This window comes from Pyxicephalus adspersus, chromosome 8 (assembly GCF_032062135.1).
Source record: "Pyxicephalus adspersus chromosome 8, UCB_Pads_2.0, whole genome shotgun sequence".
In the NCBI taxonomy this organism is placed as follows: domain Eukaryota; kingdom Metazoa; phylum Chordata; class Amphibia; order Anura; family Pyxicephalidae; genus Pyxicephalus; species Pyxicephalus adspersus.
The window spans coordinates 5217979-5239596 of record NC_092865.1 but is presented as its reverse complement, the minus strand read 5'-3'; the positions used below and the strand labels follow the sequence as shown (position 1 = coordinate 5239596).

General features: G+C 42.1%; 1 protein-coding gene across 10 annotated transcripts in view; it reads right to left on the bottom strand.

Moving 5' to 3' along the window:
• Window positions 1-21618, bottom strand: part of FGGY (FGGY carbohydrate kinase domain containing) — a 144319-nt gene that overhangs the window by 21066 nt on the left and 101635 nt on the right. For all 10 annotated transcript variants that reach the window (XM_072419365.1, XM_072419370.1, XM_072419363.1 and 7 more), the window contains 5 exons: window positions 18625-18686; window positions 13026-13173; window positions 12256-12330; window positions 11469-11589; window positions 3357-3451 (listed from right to left, as the gene is read on the bottom strand). In XM_072419365.1, coding sequence (XP_072275466.1) covers window positions 3357-3451; window positions 11469-11589; window positions 12256-12330; window positions 13026-13173; window positions 18625-18686 — 501 coding nt within the window. The remainder of the gene's footprint in view (window positions 1-3356; window positions 3452-11468; window positions 11590-12255; window positions 12331-13025; window positions 13174-18624; window positions 18687-21618) is intronic.

The window sequence follows — 21618 nt, the reverse complement described above, 5'->3', positions numbered from 1 at the left end:
ACTTGCACCTCAAATTTTTTTCACCTGTACCCCCGTTTCCAGATAAATTGGGGTTTAGGTGCTAGAAGCCTCCAACAATGTGTATCAGGGTAGGGGTTTTTTGATGGGTGGAGTTTTTAGGAGGTGTTAGCCACAGGTGTCCCCCACTTGCACCTCTAATTTTGTTCACCTGTACCCCCTTCCTGTTCCAGAGAAATTGGGGTTCAGGTGCCTCCAGCAATGTGTAACGGTAGATTTTTTTGATGGGTAGAGTTCTTTATGTTCTGATGATAGCCTAACAATTAAATTTTAGGGGGTGTTAGTCACAGGTGTCCCCCACTTGCACCTACATTTTTGCTTTTGTACATCTCCCCATTCCAGAGGAATTGGGGTTCAAAGGAGGGGAATGTCATTGTACACACCCATTTGTACACGCCCCGTGGTAGATTTATTTCACTGGTAGATTTTTTTCATTAGAACACCGGATAGGGAATCCCCCTTCTCCGCAGTGTCTTGGGAGGAAGGGGATCCCCCATCAGAGATCTCCCCGCAGCAGCCGAAGGGAGCCACAACAAGGAGGCTGAAGAGCCGCATGTGGCTCCGGAGCCGCAGGTTGCAGACCCCTGCCCTCGGGGGTGAGATCATGACATTTGTCATTCAAAGTATATCCTCAATTTCAGTGAGGACTGGGGACATCTTGTGGTGGGAGATAAATACTGATGGAGACAGCTTTAGATTAATGCTGAGTATTGCAGCCTTGGGCTTAAAATGGAACTTTTTTAATTTGTAGTATAGGAGGTCACCTGGACAGAAAGTGGGGGGAAATTTCCCCAATAGGCCCAGATAACAATTAAGACCTCCCTCGCTCTATTCACGGCTACAAAGAAAGATCTTGGCTAGAGTTGGGTTTTTACTTGTAATATAAAGGTACATTGTGTTTCTATCAAGCTAATTATGTAAAAGTTAGTTTCGCAGACATATGTGCAATAGTTATATATTTCTAAATAGCTGTGCCCTGGGCAATGTACAGAGTTTGGGGTGACTCACATTATGTGCCAGACCTGTAATAATCCAAATATAAATGTGAATCAGGGACAAGCTGGAACATAAATATACTCACAGATTCACTGTGGCATTATTAGCCTGGTATATCACCGGGGGATGGCAATGGGAGATGCTCAGGTCTTGTAGATATAAATGGGCCCCATGCTTTTTAAACTATCCCGAATGGTCTAGGTAACAGGTTTTCTTTAAAGCAGACAGGTATACCATACACAAATCAATGCAGCTATTTTTTTGTAAATATGACGAGTATATGTACCTAAATTACCAGCCACTTGCTATTCTTCAAATGGAAGGGTTGGGAACTGGGTATTCTGCATGCTTATGTGCTAAAAAAGTATTATACTGATTGAAGGAAACAGCATAGTGACACATGACAGAGAGACAACCTCATTAATCTGCTTCTCCTCCTTCAGGGCATATCACCCCATTGTGTTCCTTAAAGCAGCACTAAACAGCTCCTACAATTTTGAGCATTTAATGCTATGCATAGCTTGCAAAGAACCCTTTTCCAGAGATGCAATGGCTGCAATTTACCTTGTTGATCAGTTCAATCCATCAGGTTCAACCACTAGGGAAATAAACATATCCCAGATATAAAACCCTATAAGACATAGTTGGTCCAGAGGAAGGCAAAAAAAAAAAACCCTGGTACAAATTGCTTCAACAGGGGAAATATTCCCACCTGATTCCATGAGGCAATCACATGTTTCCTGGATCATGTTCTATTATGGTTTGGAGTTTTTGGCTGTATTGATTGGCTGAACAGGGCCAAGTATTTAAGGGGGCAAGCTGGATGAATGCCCAGGGACCCAAATTGACAGAATGGCGGGGAGTGCAAAAAAGCTGCAGTTTGGGAGCCCCAGTTCATATTTGCCCTGTGGCCAGAATAATATAACTTTATCCTGGCATGGAGTTGTGCTAAAGGCGTTTACAAAACAGGTACACAAATACAGCCGACATGTTTCGGGGAACTTCCCTTTGCTTCCTCAGGGCAGTTTTAACTTTTTTTCATGGTGCTTCTTATCCACAGCTGTCACATTTACATGGATCGTTAGCACTTTCTTGTTTCTGAAAGCTTTGTTGTCCAGCAAGTGGTGTCTCTCCACACCAGAAAAAGAGGAGATGGAGTAGGGATGCTAAGCCACATGGAAACCCTACCTAGGTATATCTTAAATTTCTTTGATGTGACCACAGCCGGGAGCCCGTAATTCCTTTAAGTCACCCCACCATGCACTAATTTTTCCGTCTTGCAGAACACAATATGTTCAGCTCTGTTCCCTTCTTGTGTGTTTTTACAGCCTCCAATTACACCTAACCTGAGCCGAATCACAGCAAATTTCCCTCTGAGTCACGGCAAAGGCGAACAGCTGCAAAATGATTTTTACAGAGGCTGCAGAGTCGCTCTAGAATGGAAAGAGACTTTAAGTTTAATTCACAATCCCGCTCCGTAAATACTCTGAGCTCAAACCAAGAAACAGGATCCCTAGTAGGGTAACATTGACTCAACAGCCAGAGATGATCGGTTACAATGTATGAATGATCGAAGGGAAAAAAATGGAATTTCCATGGAGAAAAATGAGAATAAAACATTTTTCTTTATTAAACAGACTTAAGGTGGATCACAGGTCGGGAAGAGGACCTGTCATTTTTAAATGCCTTTATGTCAACCTGTAGACCTATAGAGCTGCTTAATATACTTAATTTGCTGTAATTATCAGACCTCCCATGTTCTAGCTGGGAGCTAATGATGTTCTGCACAGCACCTTTTCTGTTACTGGTCCTACACTGGCTTTATAATCGAGCGATCCTGCATGGCACCTTTGCAGTCACTTCCACCGCACCACTTATTTGTAAAGAGCCAGCATCTGACAGGGGTGTCAGTGAGCAGTACTGTACTGCTCACTGCCGCTCCCATTCATTCCCTGCACGGTAAGAAGCTGCATGTAGCATTTTCCCAGAGCAAGTGTTTCCATAGCATAAGGAAGCATTTACTACTCTGAAACCTCATGGCCAGTATGTTTTCACATTTTGACCACATAAAAAAGCTCTTCTGCTTGCAGTCTATGTACTAAATGTCTTTGGTTGGGTGTTCTCTGACGGTTGTTACTCTCCCTCAATCTAAAAATTGATTTTTTAGAAAGATCAGCGTTCAAAATGTCTCTAATGTGCCTGTGAGCAAGTATGGTTGGCAGTAAGCTCCTCAGGGGCGGGGACAGCAGTGAATAGTTCTAGGTGCTCTGTTAAAATGCTGAATAATGTCAGAATACATCCAATAGATGTAATGTGTGTGCCTGTTATATGAAAGGATTTACCTGGATAGAAGCAAAATCACCAGAAGCACAGGCTCCAAGAATGGCAGCACCCACGAGGACCGATTCTACTTCTTTGGATAAGACGACAGGTAGACCTGAACAAAAAAATAACAATTTAATAAATTCTGATTTATTTACATACTATGATTTTTTTAAATTACAAAATTTAAAGACTAAGCACATCTGGACTTTATTCTTCATTTTTTTCTGCTCTTTTACCCCTTCCTACCCAGAAGGGACAACCTACAGGTTGACTTTCAAACAGGGTCTTTAGGGGCAGAAAGTAAGTCAAAGTTAGGTAAAATATTTTACCAACGATGCACCAACGGTGCAGGTCAGAATAAATGAGCCTTTCTCTAGCTTTTCTTAGCTAGGGTTCCTGCTGAGGTTGCTAGAACTTGTCTGAGCAGTTGCGGATTACCTGCCTGACAGTGCTGGCATTGTTCCAACAATATGACTCACCAGGTAACAACCAACAACAATTAACTTTTCAGCTGTCTCTGAGGGTGGCATTCTTCCCACTGACCACCAATGTACTGGGGCACGATGCTGACAAAAATGAATAGGGGGTATCTTGACATTGACGACCAATCTTTATGGGCACCTTTGTTACTACTACCAGTGTTAGAGGGTACTTTTCCACTGACCATTTATATAGGGGGGGGTCATAGTTCTCTTAACTAACAATTTAGGGCATTGTTTTCACATTGCTACCCTTGTAAGGAGACTCATCCCCCAATGATCACCTTTTTCCACTACCACCCATGTAAGAGGAACATTCTCCCACTGACCACTAATGTGGGGAAGCCCTTCATCACAAACCATGGTTGTAAGGGGCCCCTTTCCTGCTTATTACCTATGTAAGAATGTAAAAGGGCCCTTCTCCTATTACCCCCAATATAAAGGAGGGCATTATCTAGCTGATAGCCCAAGTGAGGAAGCCATCCTCCCATTGCCACCCATGTTTAAAGATGCCTTCTTCCTAATAATGGCCAGAGTAATGGGGCCATTTCACCACTGACCCCTCATGTAAGAGGGACCTTTTCCTGCTTACCACTAATGTGGGAATCTGTCATCACAAACCACTGCTTGTAGGGTGGCCATTCTCTCACTGGCCATAAAAAAGGGACCATTGTCCCACTTACCGCCAATGTAAGAGAATCTTTCCCCCATTAAACTCAAAAGGGGGCCATTATCCAACTGACACTCATGTGAGGGAGCCAATCTACCAGTGCTACCCTTTCTTAAAGAAAACGCTTTTTTAGCCAATGATAGCCAATTTATAGGGGGGGGGGCGTTCTTCTATACCTCCCTTGTAAGAAGACCCATGCTCCAATTATGGGCTTTTTTTCCCCAAGACAGTCCATGTAAGATAGCCTTTCTCCCACTGACCACCAATGTAGGGTACCCTTCATCAACCATTGGTAGTAAGGGGACCTTTCTCACACCGACGACAAATGTAAGGATACTCTTCTCCTACTGACCACCAATGTACAGCATCCTTCATCATTACCATTACTGACCACCAATTAAAGGGAACTCCTCTTCCACTGATTACCTATGTATGAGGGTCCTTCTTCCACCAACCAGCCATGTAAGAGGGCTGTTCTCCCTTTAATCACTCAGGTAGGTGGCCCTACTCCCACTTACTACACAAGTATAGGGAGCATTTCCTCTAGTGATCACACATGTAAAGCGGACCTGCTACATTGCCACCAAGGGGGACCTGATTCCACTGACATCCTATGCAAGGAAACCCCTAGTCTACTGACCATTCATAAAAGGGGGACATTTTCCATTAGGCACCAATGTTCCCTTTCCCACTGATAATCTATATAAGGTGGTCTTTTCTCTACAGAGTACACATGTAAAGGGGAACCTTTCCAATGGCCACCAACGAGGCATTCTCCTACGGACAGTTTATGTAAGAAGACAAAACTCCAACATTAGGTCAATACAAGGGTATACTTCTACATTCATTTGCCACCACAATCCTTACCAAAAGTAAGATTTGTGTGTGTGTGTTGGGGGGAGGGGGGTAACAAGCATTAGTAACAATTTCCAGGCACATTTAAAAAACAAACAAAAAAATATAACTTATATTATAATAGTTGAAATAAAAATGTTCACACAAGTGAATACATATTGAGTATAAAATCATTTTCCATATTCATAAAGGTCTCGCATAATCAACAGATTATTTTCTTTTTTCGACGCGTTGCGCAGGCTGGCTTGAAGTCCAGCTTTTTTAGGAAAAATGTCGAGACCTATCAATACAATAAGTTCACTATTTCTGATTTCTAAAAAATTAATCCAATTCACATATTACGTACCAATTTAATGGAAGTATATAACAAAGCCACTCAGGGGTGGATGTCTCCTCCAAAGAACTACGTTTGGATCATAAACCAGAGAACAGCACAGTTATTCACTTGTGTGAAGATTTTTACATGTATTTTAACTATTAGTATAAAAGTTATATTTTTTGTTTGTTTTATAAATGTGCCTGAAAAGTCCCTTAAATTAATTTGTGATGCTTGGAAATTGAATATACTTTTTGGGATGTGGCACACATATACTCATTTACAGAACAATTTTTGTAGGGGTTCCCTAAAACCTGAAAATTATTCAAAAGATACTTCCCAGGTAAATATGAAGACGTCGCCCTATGTGAAGGTAGATAAATTAGTAATTTGCATAATCCCGCCCACTCTACACCAAAGAATAAACTCCCTATTTTCCCATTTTAAGCCATGACTTGCGAACACCTTTTGTTTAGGTAATAAAAACCAAACGTAACGTCTGAAGATCATTAAGTTTAGTTTCACGCTACGCTGCCAGCAAACATTATCCGTCTCTGGAAAAGTGAGTCACGAAGGACCACTTGACTCAATCAACCTGTTAGAAAGAGGAAATGATTTTCACAGGAGCAAATCCTAATTTATCAAAGCAACAGCTCGAAAGCGAGCCTAATTGTTTAATCAGTCCATTGAAAAAAGAAAGAAAAGATGTCTGATGACCTTTACCCCCAATGACACTGTGGCGTACACAAGTGGGAGATAAAATATCCCAAAATGGAAATATTAAGCAACCCTGGACAACTAAGACAATTTAGATAATAATAAATCCTATTTTATGCTATTGGTCTGAAGTCCAAAAAAATAAAAAAAACTTTAATGCAAAGCAAAATTCAAATGTAAAAACTTTAATGGCGTCCCAGGACAGGGATTACAACTTCCCATTCTACAAAATGGAAAATACCATTTTCTCTTGTCTCCCGTGCCACTATTGCAAGTCCTGGATTTTCTTCTCTTCCTTCCCCAGTGTACATAACCCAACTCATCACCATTCATTACACAGCATACCTGCTCCTGACAACCAAGGAAACGAATGGAAAATGATCCCACTGTGTTCATTAACCACCATTGAGCCCGGTTGTTAATGAACACAGCAGGGAACGTTTCCATTGGGTGATGTCTGGTATTGGTGGGAATCATCTCCGCTGTGTAACGTGGTGAATGGTGATAATGAGATCAGCTCTCAGAGACTGGAGAAGATTAACTGTTATGGGGGAAACTGGGTCATCCAGCAAACCTGGAATGGAGTCGGTTCTGTAACAAAAATACTTGCCAACTGGATTTTAAAGAAATACAATCTGGGTTTCCTGAATATCCCAGGTTCTCCTATGATATTCTATCTTCTCCAGTCTTGGAGAACTTTATTCAATCAAGTCCAGATATGGAATCCATTGTTCCTGGTCCTTTACCTTCCTTTCACTTCTGGAATTCTGGAAAGGGGTTTCTTAACCTCCCCGGCGGTTGTCCCGAGTGTGGTTCGGGGTTAATTTTCAATATCAAAAGCGATAACCCTAAGCTAAACTCAGGGAGGAATTGTAAATGGCTTAGTTGGTCCCCAAGCACCCATGGCATACTCCGGCGATGCCCGACTGGCATCTGCGTCCCCTAGCAAAGCTCGGCATCTGCGTCCCTTGCGGGCATGCGACGTGTTAGCATGCGGCAGCAGTGCGCTGGGGGGCAGGACCTGGTGGGTAAATTAAAATTGGCCAGGGGGCGTTAGGAACTACCGGAGCCGGAGCGGCTGGAGCTCCAGAGCCGCCCCCTTGCAGTTGCTCCCCTATTTACCACGGCCGGTGTTGATACGTCCGCCGCCGAAGACCAGGGATTTCACTTCAGGGGGGGGTTTCCTGGTGTGGGCTGGGCCATTAGGCCGGGTCCAGCCTAGTGTGCTCCCGCCAACCCCATAAATGGCCTAGTGGCCATAAAACTTTGGCGACCCCTGGCTTAGACATTTAAAAATACTGATATAATCAGACTGCCAGGGAGGTTAAAATTATTCTGTATAAATTGACAAATGTTTTCAGATCAGCCAATTAATGGAGCAGATCCATTCCAGGTTTGCTGGATCACCCAGGTTCTCTTATGATAGTCTATCCTCTCCAGTCTGCCGGGGCTTTGGTAAATCAGACCCATAGTCACTATGTGGGTGTTCCTTCAGAGCTGTGGGCAACGCATTAATGGCTTTGCAACAATGGTAGCGTGTTGATGGCATGGGCACAGGCTGTTTATGGGATGGGCTGCACCCCTGCCACCCCAATACACCACTGTACCCTTATATTACTTTCCCACAACCATGAAAACAGCAGAAATGACCAAATTACTAAGTTTTCAGGCACTGGGAACTGCTCAGTCTTTTCACAGATAAACAAGGGTGACATCAGCACTGCAATGATTCTTTTTCCATTCCAACGAGCATGCAGGTGACTACAAATCTGCAACAGGAAACAGCGGTGTCACCCGACGCAGTTGTAAATCAAATGATTGTCCGAACAGAATTGCAAATATTTAGGCGAGTGAAACATTTCACATTTATCTTTCGCACAGCTGCATATTATGCTGCTTTCCTTTTAATTACAACTTCAGATTTCAACCTAATCTGAAATATTTCACCATCAGGAAATGATGACATCTCCATGGCAATGCAGACACAGAGCAATAACTTGTAATATAACCCAGACAGAAACATTTCACTGATAATAAACTTTACATCTCCCCCAAGGCCAAAAAAAACTTGAATCTCTGAAAACAAGGGATTCCCCTCTCGCCGTGTTTGTACCGGTTAATCATTGAGGGAGATCCAGTGAAACCATAATAGTGGAATGTTTTATCGACGTCTCCTAGCAAACAAAATAGTTTCCACATCGCCGTCCAAATTCTGCTGGACGCAGCTGAGCAGATGGCGATACGTGAGGAGGAGATAACACAGATGAAGAACTGATAAGAGTCAGAAAAAAAAATAGTAACAATCTGAATTTCCATTTAATTTCTAGAGATAGTTACATAGTTAGGTGGAAAAAAGACATAAATCCATCAAGTTCAACCATTAGGGAAATAAACATATCCCAGATATAAAACCCTTTAAGACATAGTTGGTCCAGAGGAAGGCAAAAAAAACCCCTGGTACAATTTGCTCCAACAGGGGAAAAATTCCTTCCTGATTCCATGGGGCAATCGGATGTTCCCTGGATCAACAGTCAGTTATCTTTACTTTAAAGCTTTAATACCCAGTTATGGTCTGTGCTTCTAGAAATCATCCAGAGTTTTCCTAAAGTAATCTATAGAACTTGCTGAAACTACTTCCTGAGGGAGCCAATTCCACATTTTCACAGACCTTACAGTGGAGAATCCCTTCCTTATCCGGAGCTTAAACTTCTTTTCCTCCAGACGTAAAGAGCGCCCCCTTGTGCTTTGTAATGACCTTAAATAAAATAATTGGGAAGAGAGTTCTCTATATGGACCATTTATATATTTATACAGGGTGATCATATCCCCCGTTATAAGTCTCTTCTCAAGGGAGAATAGATTCAGTTCAGCTAATCTCTCCTCATAGCTGAGCTCCTCCATTCCTTTTATTAGTTTAGTTGGCCTTCTCTGCACTCTCTCCAATTCCACAAAATCCCAAAACTGGACTGCATATTCCAGATGTGGTCTGACCAATGCTTTGTACAGGGGCAGGATTATGTCTCCATCTCTACAGTCTATTCCTCTTTTAATACAAGAAAGTACTTTGCTAGCTTTAGATATTGCAGCCTGGCATTGCATGGTGTTATTAGGTCTTTGATCTACCAGAACCCCCAGATCCTTTTCCATTTCTGACTCCCCCAAATGTGTTTCCCCTAGACAGCATGCAGATATACTGGAAAAATGGAATTGATGGTGGTGGGCACCCAAAGGGACTACAAGACCTGTCTGTTTTTAAAGCCAACTGGGCACCTGTAAAATCCCACTTTGAATGTCTGTGATCAAGTGGGGATTTATTATAGAGGTAGGTGATGTCCCTTCTGCAGTAAATATTTTTACCTGATTGCTGCTCAGCCAGGGACACTCTGCACTTCCTTTCTTCACCTGGAGGTGTGGGGACTGAATGAACTCCTGCATGCCTGTGCAGGAGTAACATCATTCAGACCCAGCCAATGAAGATAGCAAAATATCAGAATGTGGAGGAGGAGAAGGAAGAAGATGGCAGCCCCCTTGAAAGAACACGGGTAATACCTACCGTACATGTTTATAATATCCCATGACTTGACGCTGCACCAACACCCAATAATGTTGTGTGCAAACATGAGATTGAGCACCATGACATCACCGGGACAGGTGAGTATGTATTGGGTTTAGTTCGGCTTTACGTACCTTTATTTACTTTTTCTGCTGCAATTTCCACAAAAATTGTATCTACCTTCCCCAGAAAATCCCACATTGGCTTTTTTTGCACACAGCGTCTGGTCTCACAATAGGTTAAACAATTAGTGGTCATATGCTTCTGTGGAGCATCGGTGCCGTCATAGTGCCCAATCTCATGCATGCACACCACAAAATTTGGTGTTGGTGCAGCTTCATGTTAAATTCATGGGATATTATAAACATATACAGTAGATATCCCGGTGTTTGTCATAGAGGTCTCCATCTTTTTCCTTCTCCCCTTTCACATTCTGATCTTTGCTATCTGGATGTCACACTTACCCCTTCCTCACTAAAACGTAGGTGTCTCCCTCCTGCCCATGCAGGTAGTACTGACCCTGACAGTTTCGCCCATCCTGCCAGACAATCAGGAAATTGCCTCCTAATCATCCCAGGCTTTTTAGCTGGCTCAGTCACAGCACTCGTGCAATGTGTCTCCACTACTGCCAAGTCCCCTAGCTCTGCTGAGCATTTCCCCTAAACCTGCTGTTTAATTCAGTGCTTTCCCTGTCTAGCTCATGGGTTAACCCTGTATTGCCCAGTCTGTTGTTTACCTGCCTGCTTTCTTGTGCTGTTCCAGTGTTCCTCTATGTGTGTGGTGATCCCTGTGTCACCTGTGGCTCCTGTCACTTCCTGTGTTCCTGTGTCTGCGGTGGCCCCATGTCACCGGTGTCTATTTCCTGGATTTCTCGTTCTTGACCCCTGGTTTATCCCAGACCTTTCTTGCTTGCTGTCTGCCTTGACTCCCGCCTTCCCTGACCATTCTCTTGCCTAGGGATTTGGTATCATGCATCATCCTGCCCACCCTGGTGTGCCCAAAGACAGCAACCTGGCAGTAACCAGCAGCGCAACATCCTCACCACTAGAGGCTCTGGAGAAGACCTGGATGCTGCTTAGACTCTGCCTCTTGGCCCTTCCCAGGCCTCACACTACTCCTTTGCAAACTGTAGTGTTCCCTAGAGGCCCTGTCTCCCCAAGCCTGACACTGGATGACGTTACTTTTGCCCAGTCATGTGCTTTAGTGGAGCACCGGTGGTGTTATAGTGCCCAATCTCATGCATGTGCACAACAAAATTGGGTGTTGGTGCAGCGTCATGTTAAATTCATAATAGATATGTATGGTAGGTATCCCGGAAGGTTGTGGGCATATCTCTCAATTGCCCTTAAAACGACAAGAAACGGGAAGGGTGGGCAAGCGTAGATTAAGTATAGTTCCGCTTAAAGTTCTGCAAGGTAAAACCTTTTGCCCCAAGTTTACTCCAATCAGATCTTGTCAGTTTCTTGTGTTGCCTGGAATTGATTTTTATTGGGGGTAGGAAGGGTAACTTCTTACGTGTTCTCCCATAACCCGGCTTACCTGTAACATCAGCATGCACCTGCACAAACAGGGGGTTCTTGCTGAGCCCCCCGCACATAAAGACACTGCTAACTCCATGACCCGAAGTCTTCATCGCCTCTATAATGTGTCTCGTCCCCAACTGGAATCACAAACAGAAAAAAAAGCCTGAAATGTGAAGATCGGGGTGGAGATGTTTTTAGAACTTTTTTTTTGTTTGTTCATTTGGAAAATATACATGGAAAACCACCAGGCTGGGAAGACGCTGCGAGGTAAACACGTGTCCCAAAACGATGGCCTGGCACTGATGTATGAACTCCATGACAATAGGGAACGAGATCGCGCTAATTCTTTTTCATCGTCTGAAAGGATGAACTGAGTGTTATTGTAACTGGAGAGACTTCAGAGTCAAAGATCACATAAACTTTATAATTAGATTAACCAAAAGAACAACCGCAAAGTATCTGCTAAGTAAAACAGGGGATTTGTTTGTCTGTTAAAGGCCAACTCCAGACAGAAGGCTTTGAATATATGTAGTAGTTGAAAAAAGTATGGTGCTCGGCTTGTGTCCCTGGGCACTTAGTAGGAGCTCATTCATGCTCCTCAATATACATAGCAATACAAGAATCCAGCCGAACACCAATGAGCTCCATATGGGACATCTCTGAACTGACGCGTTTCGCCATCTATGATTAAGCCCAATGATTGGTGAAATGTGTTGGGCACAGAGAGGTCCCCGATAGGTCTTGCATGTCCTGAAGCAGGACAGGGCACAGGGACGGGGCACTCTGCAATTCTGTGAACTTACTGCAATACTTCGTAACGTTGCCAAATACAAAAGTGCAAGATCGTCCAAGCCTTTTGACAACGTAAGTCCAACAATCTGTTAAAAAATAACAAGGTAAAACAAAGTAAAGTTAGTTATTTTATTAGACAATTTGTATTTTAGGTTTCTGAGCACCGAACGAAAATATCAACTTCAAGCTTTAACATCCCATTACACCTGACCTGGTAGACCCTATGTGTAACTGGGCCCTTTAACAATGGCTTCACTTTAAATTTCTCCAGAATCATGACACCAACATGGATTCACTGTTTTTGGGCTAGGGGGTTACGAGGGATCCAAGGCACCACTGTCTTGCTTGATATCAGACTTACTTTTGCAAATGATTTAAATAATTTACTAAGGGCACAATTACCCTAAGGGAATGGGGACCAACTTGAAGCCCTTTGGTTCTTGTTGTACAACCTTTGGGTCCTAAAAGTGAGGTGGAAACTATATATTAGGGGTCTATAATAGCACTCTAACCATGCCCCCGATTCTTGGACAACTTCATGTCCACCAATCCCCAACCGTTTCCCATACAATGTCTAATGTACTTGACAGTCTATTTTAGTATTATCTGTAGTTTATTTGATATGTGGCCCCTTAAAAATCTCAGCAGCCGCACTTGACGCCCTTTCGTGATGTCATTGGGTGCAGTTGGGACCTCCTACACCTCCTTGGTTGACCACCACAGACCTAAGCCCACCTGGCGACCACCTTACTTAAAAATTTAGCTACAGATAACTGCTTACCATCCCCTTCAAGGTGACATCGGCGAGGGGAGACCTATTCCCATGGAAATCTGGCCACACGTGTAAGTCAGCTCCCAGAATCCCCTCTGGCCGGGACGCCCCCATCTGGTCCAGGTGTTGGTTTAAATATGCGTACACGTGCTGGCCACTGCGAACACAAGCGTGAAGATTAAACTTTATATGATGCGAGTAAATATTTGTACATCTGCAAGAACGATGGAAAACATAACAAAGTTAATTAGAAGTTTCTGTAAATTTCACTAATTTTCCAGAATTATAAACGTAACGCCGGTGAGTGCAATTAACTATCGGATAGTCGGGGCAAGAGAGGAGTGAAGGGGGACCGCGGGGACACAAAGGAGATTATCTCATTTACACTGCCTGGCCAAACTCAAATATTTTATTGGACTGTTTTTAGCTTGGATTCCGGCACACACTTAGAATGGGATGATTTTGATATTCCTATACAATGTCACAACATTTATTTCCACCTGGAGTTGCAATCATTCCCCCCAGATCTTTTATTGATGATAGGAGGGTCAGAGCTGTGCAAAGTCTTCTCCAGCTCATCCCAAAAGATTTAAATGGGATTCAGGTTTGGACTTTGTGGTGGCTCATGATCTCTGAACTGATCATTCATTCACATTCTGAGCCCAAGGAATCCTGGCATTGGCATCTTGGAATATGTCCGTGCCATTGGGGGAGAAAAAATCCATTGATGGAAAAACCTGACCATTTCGTATATTCTGAGAGTCAGATGGTGTAATTTTTGGGCACATAATGTAACTGAATCTAGACCTGACCAACTGAAAATAACCCAAATCATAACACTGCGGCCAACAGGCACTCTACATTACAACACTGCCAACACAGAAATTACAGATCATAATATGCCTCTCAAAGACACCCCAAATCACAACACTGCCCCCACAGGCACCCTGGATTATAATTCTGCCGCCACATCCACCCTAGATCATAACACTGCCCCCACAGTTTTTTGCAAGGCAGTGTAAATGTCTTTTTCTCCCACCACAATGCAATTACTCTCCGCATTGTAAGAAGGTGGGTGCAATTATAATTAGTGTGTTGTGTACACTACTTCCAAATATGGAGATCAATTGTCTAAAAAATGTGATTGGAGTTTCTGATCACTTCTTTAGAATTAATATCGTATGCAGAAGCATTGATTGCCATCATACAAAATATATTTACCCCTTTTGGCATTTTGAAATCTGAAGAACAAAACGCTGATCTTCTATTAGAGCTTCATTTCTTTATAAATATCCTACTGTATTTGCTACTTTATCCAACCATAAGTTCTGATCCAAACATTTAATATTGAACCTTAAAATGTATATTGTTGTATATTTGACTATTAATGTATATTGTGATTGTAACTCATTTACTGCAATAATAACACAAAAAAATGTACATTTGCTTTTGTTTTGCACTAACAATTTCTAGAAATATGAACAGTTAAGACAAATAAAAAAGTATTACATGCCGAACTCTGACATTAACAACGACTATTTATCCATCGCACAGCATTTCATGGGCTCATTTCTCACAACTCGCTATATTATCCTCATTAAACATTCTGTTATCTGTTCTTGGAATGGCTTTATTCTCTGCGCTCCTCATTAGAGATCTCGCAGAACCCCGAGCCAGAGGGAAGAATTATATTACAGGGGATCTGATATTATAGGATCATTTGGGATGAAATCTCTGGTGAAAATCCAGTGTTAGTATGCTGTTATCATGATGTTGTTTATGGATACATTGTGTCGGATTGCTATATGACCAACGGCTAATGACTGCTATGGTTTACTAAAAGGAAGAATTCGGGCACCATCTCTTTCTTCTCTGACCCCATAGAACAGAACGGCCCTCATTCTGCTTTAGCTGGAAAAAAAATACCAATTATTTGCTACAACTTTAAATGAACAATTGTATGAAGAATAATACACTAGTGTGGCAACAATCACTGATTTATTAAAACTCTCCAAGGCTGGAAATGATACATTTTCATCCAGCAAACCTGAATTGGAATTCCTAAAATTTATTTGCTATTTGTTAGCAAACGTTTTCAATCAGATCTATTCCAGGTTTGCTGGATCACCCAGCTTCCCTGATGAAGTGTATCCTCTTCAGTGTTGGAGAGCTTTAATAAATCAGGCCCATTACATGTATGGGGGAAGTAGCGTTGCCACCTTTGGATGATCTCCAGGTTTAGGCAGCGAATGCATCCTCTTCTTTTCATTTCTGTTTCATGGGAGAAGGACTGTAGGTTGCAATATTTAAAATATATGTTTTTGGGTTCATCTAGGGCAAGTTTTTTCAACCGGGGTTGTTAGGGGTTCCTTGAGCAATGAGCAGTTTGCACCTCTCAGGTTTAAGTGACCCCAATAATCTTTTTGGCTATCTGTAAGGGTGACATTCTTCCCAATGGCCAGCAATGTAAGAGGAATTCTTCCCACTGACCACCACACTAATATATTGTGAGCTTGGGATATATTAATTATAGAAGGGGGACCCTGAAGACCTGAAAGTTATTTTAAGGGTTCCCCCATTCTAAAAGTTTGAGAAAATCTTATCTAGATATTCATAACCCATATAAAAATCAATTTTTACATACAAATAACATGAAAAATACCGTATTCGGCACAAACATCTCCATGCACACAAATGTATATCCCTATAGGTCTTAAAGTTATTTTAAAGGTTTATTTCATGTTAAAAACACCTAAAAAAGCTGATATAGGGTCTAGGTACTTCTCTTACACCATGGGTGCAGTCCATCTGGTAATATTCATACTTCCCCTACACATTCGTTTCATTGATTTTCATTTCTCAGCCATGCATTGGGACTTTTTATGCCTCTATGGCAGATAGTATCCCTGGATGACCCCTGAATAAAGATGGTTAACAATAATAATAATAATAATAATAATAATAATGAAGGCATTGTCAGGGGGGGTACTGTGACCTCTGTGAGAGGTAATAATACACTGACAACAGTAGCGGATATAGTCAATCGTGGGCCCCTGTACAGAACTGACTTGGGCCCCCTGCAAATTTGACTTGGAGCCCTGTGGGGACTACTGTTGGCTAAGGAGGGTCTGGGGCCCTTATACAGTGACACACTTTGCACCTCCCTATGCCCCTGGCTGACACATTATTGAGTATAAATATATATATATATATATATATATATATCTATAAAGCAGTGAATCTGACATTCACTAAACATTCTCTAATAGAGAATCAATTGCTGCCATTGAAACCAGATGGACCTGGAATCTTCTCCACCAGAAAATACTGCTTTATAATTCCCCCTTTATTGTAAAATATATATCTGATGACAGGTCCGCTTTAATGTTAAAGCTTTAAACCTGAAATTATTTTTTTCGCATGAACATTTAAAGGGGAAGACCCTGATTAATGATGAATGATGGTCCATTTTGTCATTTAAAGCGAAGCGGTAATATTCATTTAGGGGCCCAGCGTACACACAGACACTCGCTAATGAACCCCCTGGAGGGGCTCCGACATAAGCTCTACCCCTGCCACATCTGACCCCTCGGCAGCTGTATATTTACACTGTGAATGCGCTCATTGACCGCCATGTTTTTCCAATTAGACGGCAACATGTGCGCCCTATCAAGGTCCATCATGCAGAATAGAGAGCGCTTGGAAGGCATTAAAATCATTAATTCCCATCAGCCTTCACATCATTCCCAATGTTTGGCCTTCTTGGAACCGACCTGAAATTTAAAACTTTAAACTTCTCCCTAATTTTTTTCCTCTGTTTTTCTTTTTTTTTTCTTTCTTAAATGTTTCTTTTTTTCTGCCCGCTGATGGTTTATTATTATTTCTAAACAGAGCCGAGGAGCTGGGGAGAAATTAAACAGTTTAGCTAAAATGATGGCGGCTGTTTATTGTCTGATCTGAAAGCAACGAGAAAAAAAACTTAATTATTCAAAAAGTAAAAAAAAGGAAGAAAAAAATGGAAATCTGTTTTTGAAAGCTGGGAGAGGAATTACACTGTAACTTTTCTGCTTCTCGAAGGTCCAATACATACAATGAGATTTAATGCCAAATTTCAGTTCTATTTATAAAACAGAGAATAAAACATTCCCTGGTGGGAATCTTCCAGGTCCATGTGTTTCAATGGTATGAATTGAATCCCACCAGATTCAGAGTCCCACCGGATTCTCTGTTTTATAAATAAAGATCTTTGTGTTCTTTTTACGCCAGTTTTTACTCCAATTAATCAATAATTAATTGGCCGAAGTCCTGAAATACTACATTTGTGTGCGATATTCCTCTTCCGATTGTTTTACCATTAGAGATTATACAAAAAGGTTCTTCCCAATCAGTAAGTATAATAACTCAAACTGCTGCATCCCAATATTTTCATTGACAAACAAAACCAAGAACAAAAAAATTACCTAACCTAACAATACAATATTAAAATCAAAAGTAATCAAGATTGTATTTTTTCACATTAAAATGAGCTAAAAACAGATAATCATTTTAGGTATTAAGTTGATTCTCACGTAATTTCAAACAGGATGTCTAGGTAATAAAATTATCTACGCGTTTCGCGGAGCCTGTCTGCTTCATCAAGATATCTAGGGAATTCCTATTTCTCCCTCCCCTCAGCACCAGAATACACCAAAGGCATTCCCCCAAAATTATAGGTGGGGCAAAGCAATCAGCCCCAGAAGCAACATTTATCACATTACAACCATATTTGCTGGAAACAAATATCAATTATCTTATGAATACTGAATAATTTCACCACAATCGTATTCAATCTCTGAAATCAATTTTCCAATCATTATCATTATTCCAATCATTATGCTATAGTTTGAAATCTCACAATGGATTCCACACACTTATGTTGCTTTTGTGAGACAAGTATAAACTAAATACATTGTATGGCTCCTTAGGATACAACTTGTATATGGCAGACATATGGGGGTGCAATGTGCGCCACTGCACGAGGGCCCTGGACCCTCCTTAGCCAACAGGGGCTCAGTTCTGCACAGGGGCCCACGCTTGGCTACATCTGCCACTGTTTTCAATGACTGACTATTTACAAAGGCAATGATCTATTTACAATTAATTATAATCCAAAAAATCAATCTCTGACGATTGGCTGCTGAGTTTTCTTCCAATCATTTTATTGGATAGGAAGTAAAGTCTGCCCTAGTTCTAAAATTTTAGGTGGACCCCCAGGTTCTCCCATGATAGATTTTCTCCAGTCTTGGCGAGCTTTAATAAATCGTAAGATTTTCCCAACTGTTGGCTTCGTCCGTTATAACCCGAGGGGGAAGCCTCTCATTTCATCTAGAAGCAATCATTTTATTACTTTGATCCGTCTTCTCCATAGTATCCCAGATCTATTTTTTTCTTTACAAAAAGCATTCAATCAGCCCGAGACAAAAGAAACAAAAGCGAGTTCTCTTGGCAGATCTCAAGCACTGCGCGGCTAACGGAAGACTCGTCCCGCCTTCCATCATTGGAACGATGACACCGCCAAGAGATTCCGCCAGTCAGGAAACGCCAACAAGAGACATAAAACGGCACTGACCTCCCTCCGGCTCTCCTCTGCAATTCTTCATATCCATTATGGCCCCGGACGATGTGATCAATCTTAGGGAGAGAGAAGGGGAAATGTAAATGAGTGAAAGTGGAATGGACATCGCTTTTCATTCCAAAGCGTATAATGAAAATAATCTATTTATCCACTGAAAGCGCCATTTAGAAAGTGGCCGACTCCAGACATTTACATAAAATCCGCCTTAGATCAGCAGAACCTGGGAAAGGTTTTATTTATTTTTATAGTAATGACAAATTCTGCGGCTTTTTACATCGGTCCCTGGCATGAAGGGGAATATCAAGCAGAGAAAATGTAAAACCGACCATAAAAAGTTCATATAAGAATTAATAAACTAAAAGCTGATAAATTGATTGGACAGTTCCTGTTATAGGGTGACAACGTTCTGTCCCTTTCTCACAATTGTACAGTAGGTTGTCACATGAGCGATGACGGGCACAATTCCAAAGGAATGGACCACTATTGTCACCATCAGCCCTGAGAAAGACCATGTAGCCATTGCTGGAGTGCAGGAATAAGCTTAAAGGAGTCCACAGGTGATCGGGCACAATATGGCCACTTCCTAAGAACTCCGTTATTGGGTAGGTCATAATTGCTCCAGTTCTATGCACATTCCAGCTATCAGCTGCTGTGTTGGTTGTCATTAGGCCATGGCGGTATTAGGACTCAAACACAACATGGTAGCCCCCAATGGTCAATCAGTCAGCATGGCAAAATGCTGCCATCCTATGTTCCCTGTGGGTCTGTTACACTGCACTCATTGTGTGGCATTAATGCACCTGGATTCTTGGCCAATAGAACACACTCAAGACTCATACACTCAAGATTCACACATTGCTCCCTCTGAATTTGTTTAAAGAAATATGTGAATCCTAGGTGAGAAATATACCCCACAGTATTATGACTTCTGCTCTGACTCAGCCCTAAGCCACACCCACTTCAGAAGTAAGCCCACCCCCACTGTACAACGGTCCAGAAGGAAGGCCTTGGTTGGCCGACTGAGCTTACGCAGGGGCAGTTCCATGCTTGCAATACTAAGGACTTTTCACACAAGCCCCCTAGGGTAATTGGGGAACAACACAACACATTTGGCCTGGAGGGTAAGAAGAAGAAGAAGAAGAAGCAGGAACTACACATTTTTCTCTACATGGAATCCAATAGCCTGCAGTGGCTAGAAGGAATGGGTGATAAAAGTTGAGTCTTTCTTGCAATGAATTGCCCCCCCCCCCCTGCACCTCGCCTGCCAATTAGAATTATTTTGGCGATGCAGAGTCCCTTTAATAAATCAAAGCCTTTTTGCTAAGGCACAAGGGGGGCGGGGGTTGCGGGAGAACCCATTGAGAATCCCCTTAACTTTCTGCTTTGGAAACACAAAGAAAAAATCTTCATAAAATGAGGGTGAGACAAATCTCAAAAAACATTGTCCCCATTGGAAGATTTCCCCTTACCAACCCCAACATTTTAGATTACCCATCATTTTCTGTCCCATTGAAAATGGTCACATGGACAATAACACCAATGGCTACTCTCCCCAGTTGCTAACTTGCATAGCTAAGGGTTCTTCAGCTTTACAACACTTTGGGTTTTATACCCCCCCCCCCCCCCCCCCGCTGCACACTGTGGTATCTTCCACCAGTTGCTAAGTCATTAGGACCTAACAGCTGTTGGGTGAAACCACAGCACCCAGCAGGGGGGACCAGGAATCTGACACACCTAGAAGTATTATACACCAGATTCAGCCATAGCTCTGCAAAACATAAAATCACCTGACAGGTAAGTATTACTATTTTTTTAGGGAGTGGATCGTTTCAATTTTTTATAACAGTGACATGGTTAACAAGGTCCCAAAACGTTGGTTCTGCCCAACAAATTGTAGAGCCAATGGATACCACCAAGTTCTGCACCCACCATCCAGCACCTGGTCTACTATACACCTATGGCTTGGATATGGACGGCCAATCTTTGACCGTATGTGGACCAGCTCAGTCCTCTGACCCTCTCCCAAAAATACTGCAAATCAGCCTGTGATTTTTCATTTTCTTGCAAGCTCTAGTACTGTCTCGGACACAATAAAGCAGATGGCAGGGATCACGTTACATTTAAATTATTGAGGTGGATAAGAAAACAGCAAATGAGTTTGTCTGAAAGGTCTTTGTACCCTGCGTGTTCATTAATCATTTTAAAACCAAAATCAATAGCTGTACGTTGCAGATGCTGCGGCTCGTACATCTCGTTATCTGACTCACGCAGGATTATCTAACGAGCATGACTAAAGATCTATATTTTATGCCAGAAGTCAATTTGCAGCAATCAATTTGTGTAGCTTTTGTGGCATTTGAGGTTCTTGTAAAAATGTGATGCTATCTCTTGATTTTTCAGTGCATCCATTACAGACCCCAGGAGGGGCATTTAAAGTTTTGTGACTCAGGCTCCAAAATCAGGTTCAGCATAAAGCAATCCTGTGGCCATAATAAAAAAAAATAAACATCCATATTGTAAGTCACCAAACAAAGTATGTGAACCTGGTCAAAGAATTAGCCCCGCCCAATCTTGGCTCCTGTGCCTTTCTACTGGTTAGTGTTTATGATGGGCACCTTCCCTAACCAGTCAACAGACCTGAGAGGATGGGAGCTGCAGGACAGGCTGTTCTTCGCGAAACACATTTTGGATTTGTATATTCCAGTATTCTGGCACTATGGAGTAGTATGGACCCCAGGAGCCAGGCATTAATATTGGAATCTCTGTTATCTATCTGTAACAGGGAAGGGATAAAAATTCTTCCAGTATAAAACCAAAAATATGCTGCTGATTTGAGACTGTAGGATTTGCTGGGCAGGTGTAGTGGTGCCATTTCCTGGATAGGTGGAGCTGTGCCATATACTGGGCAGGTGGACCTGTGCCATATACTAGATAGGTGGAGCTGTGCCACATAACGGGGAGGGGGAGATGTGCCATATACTAGATAGG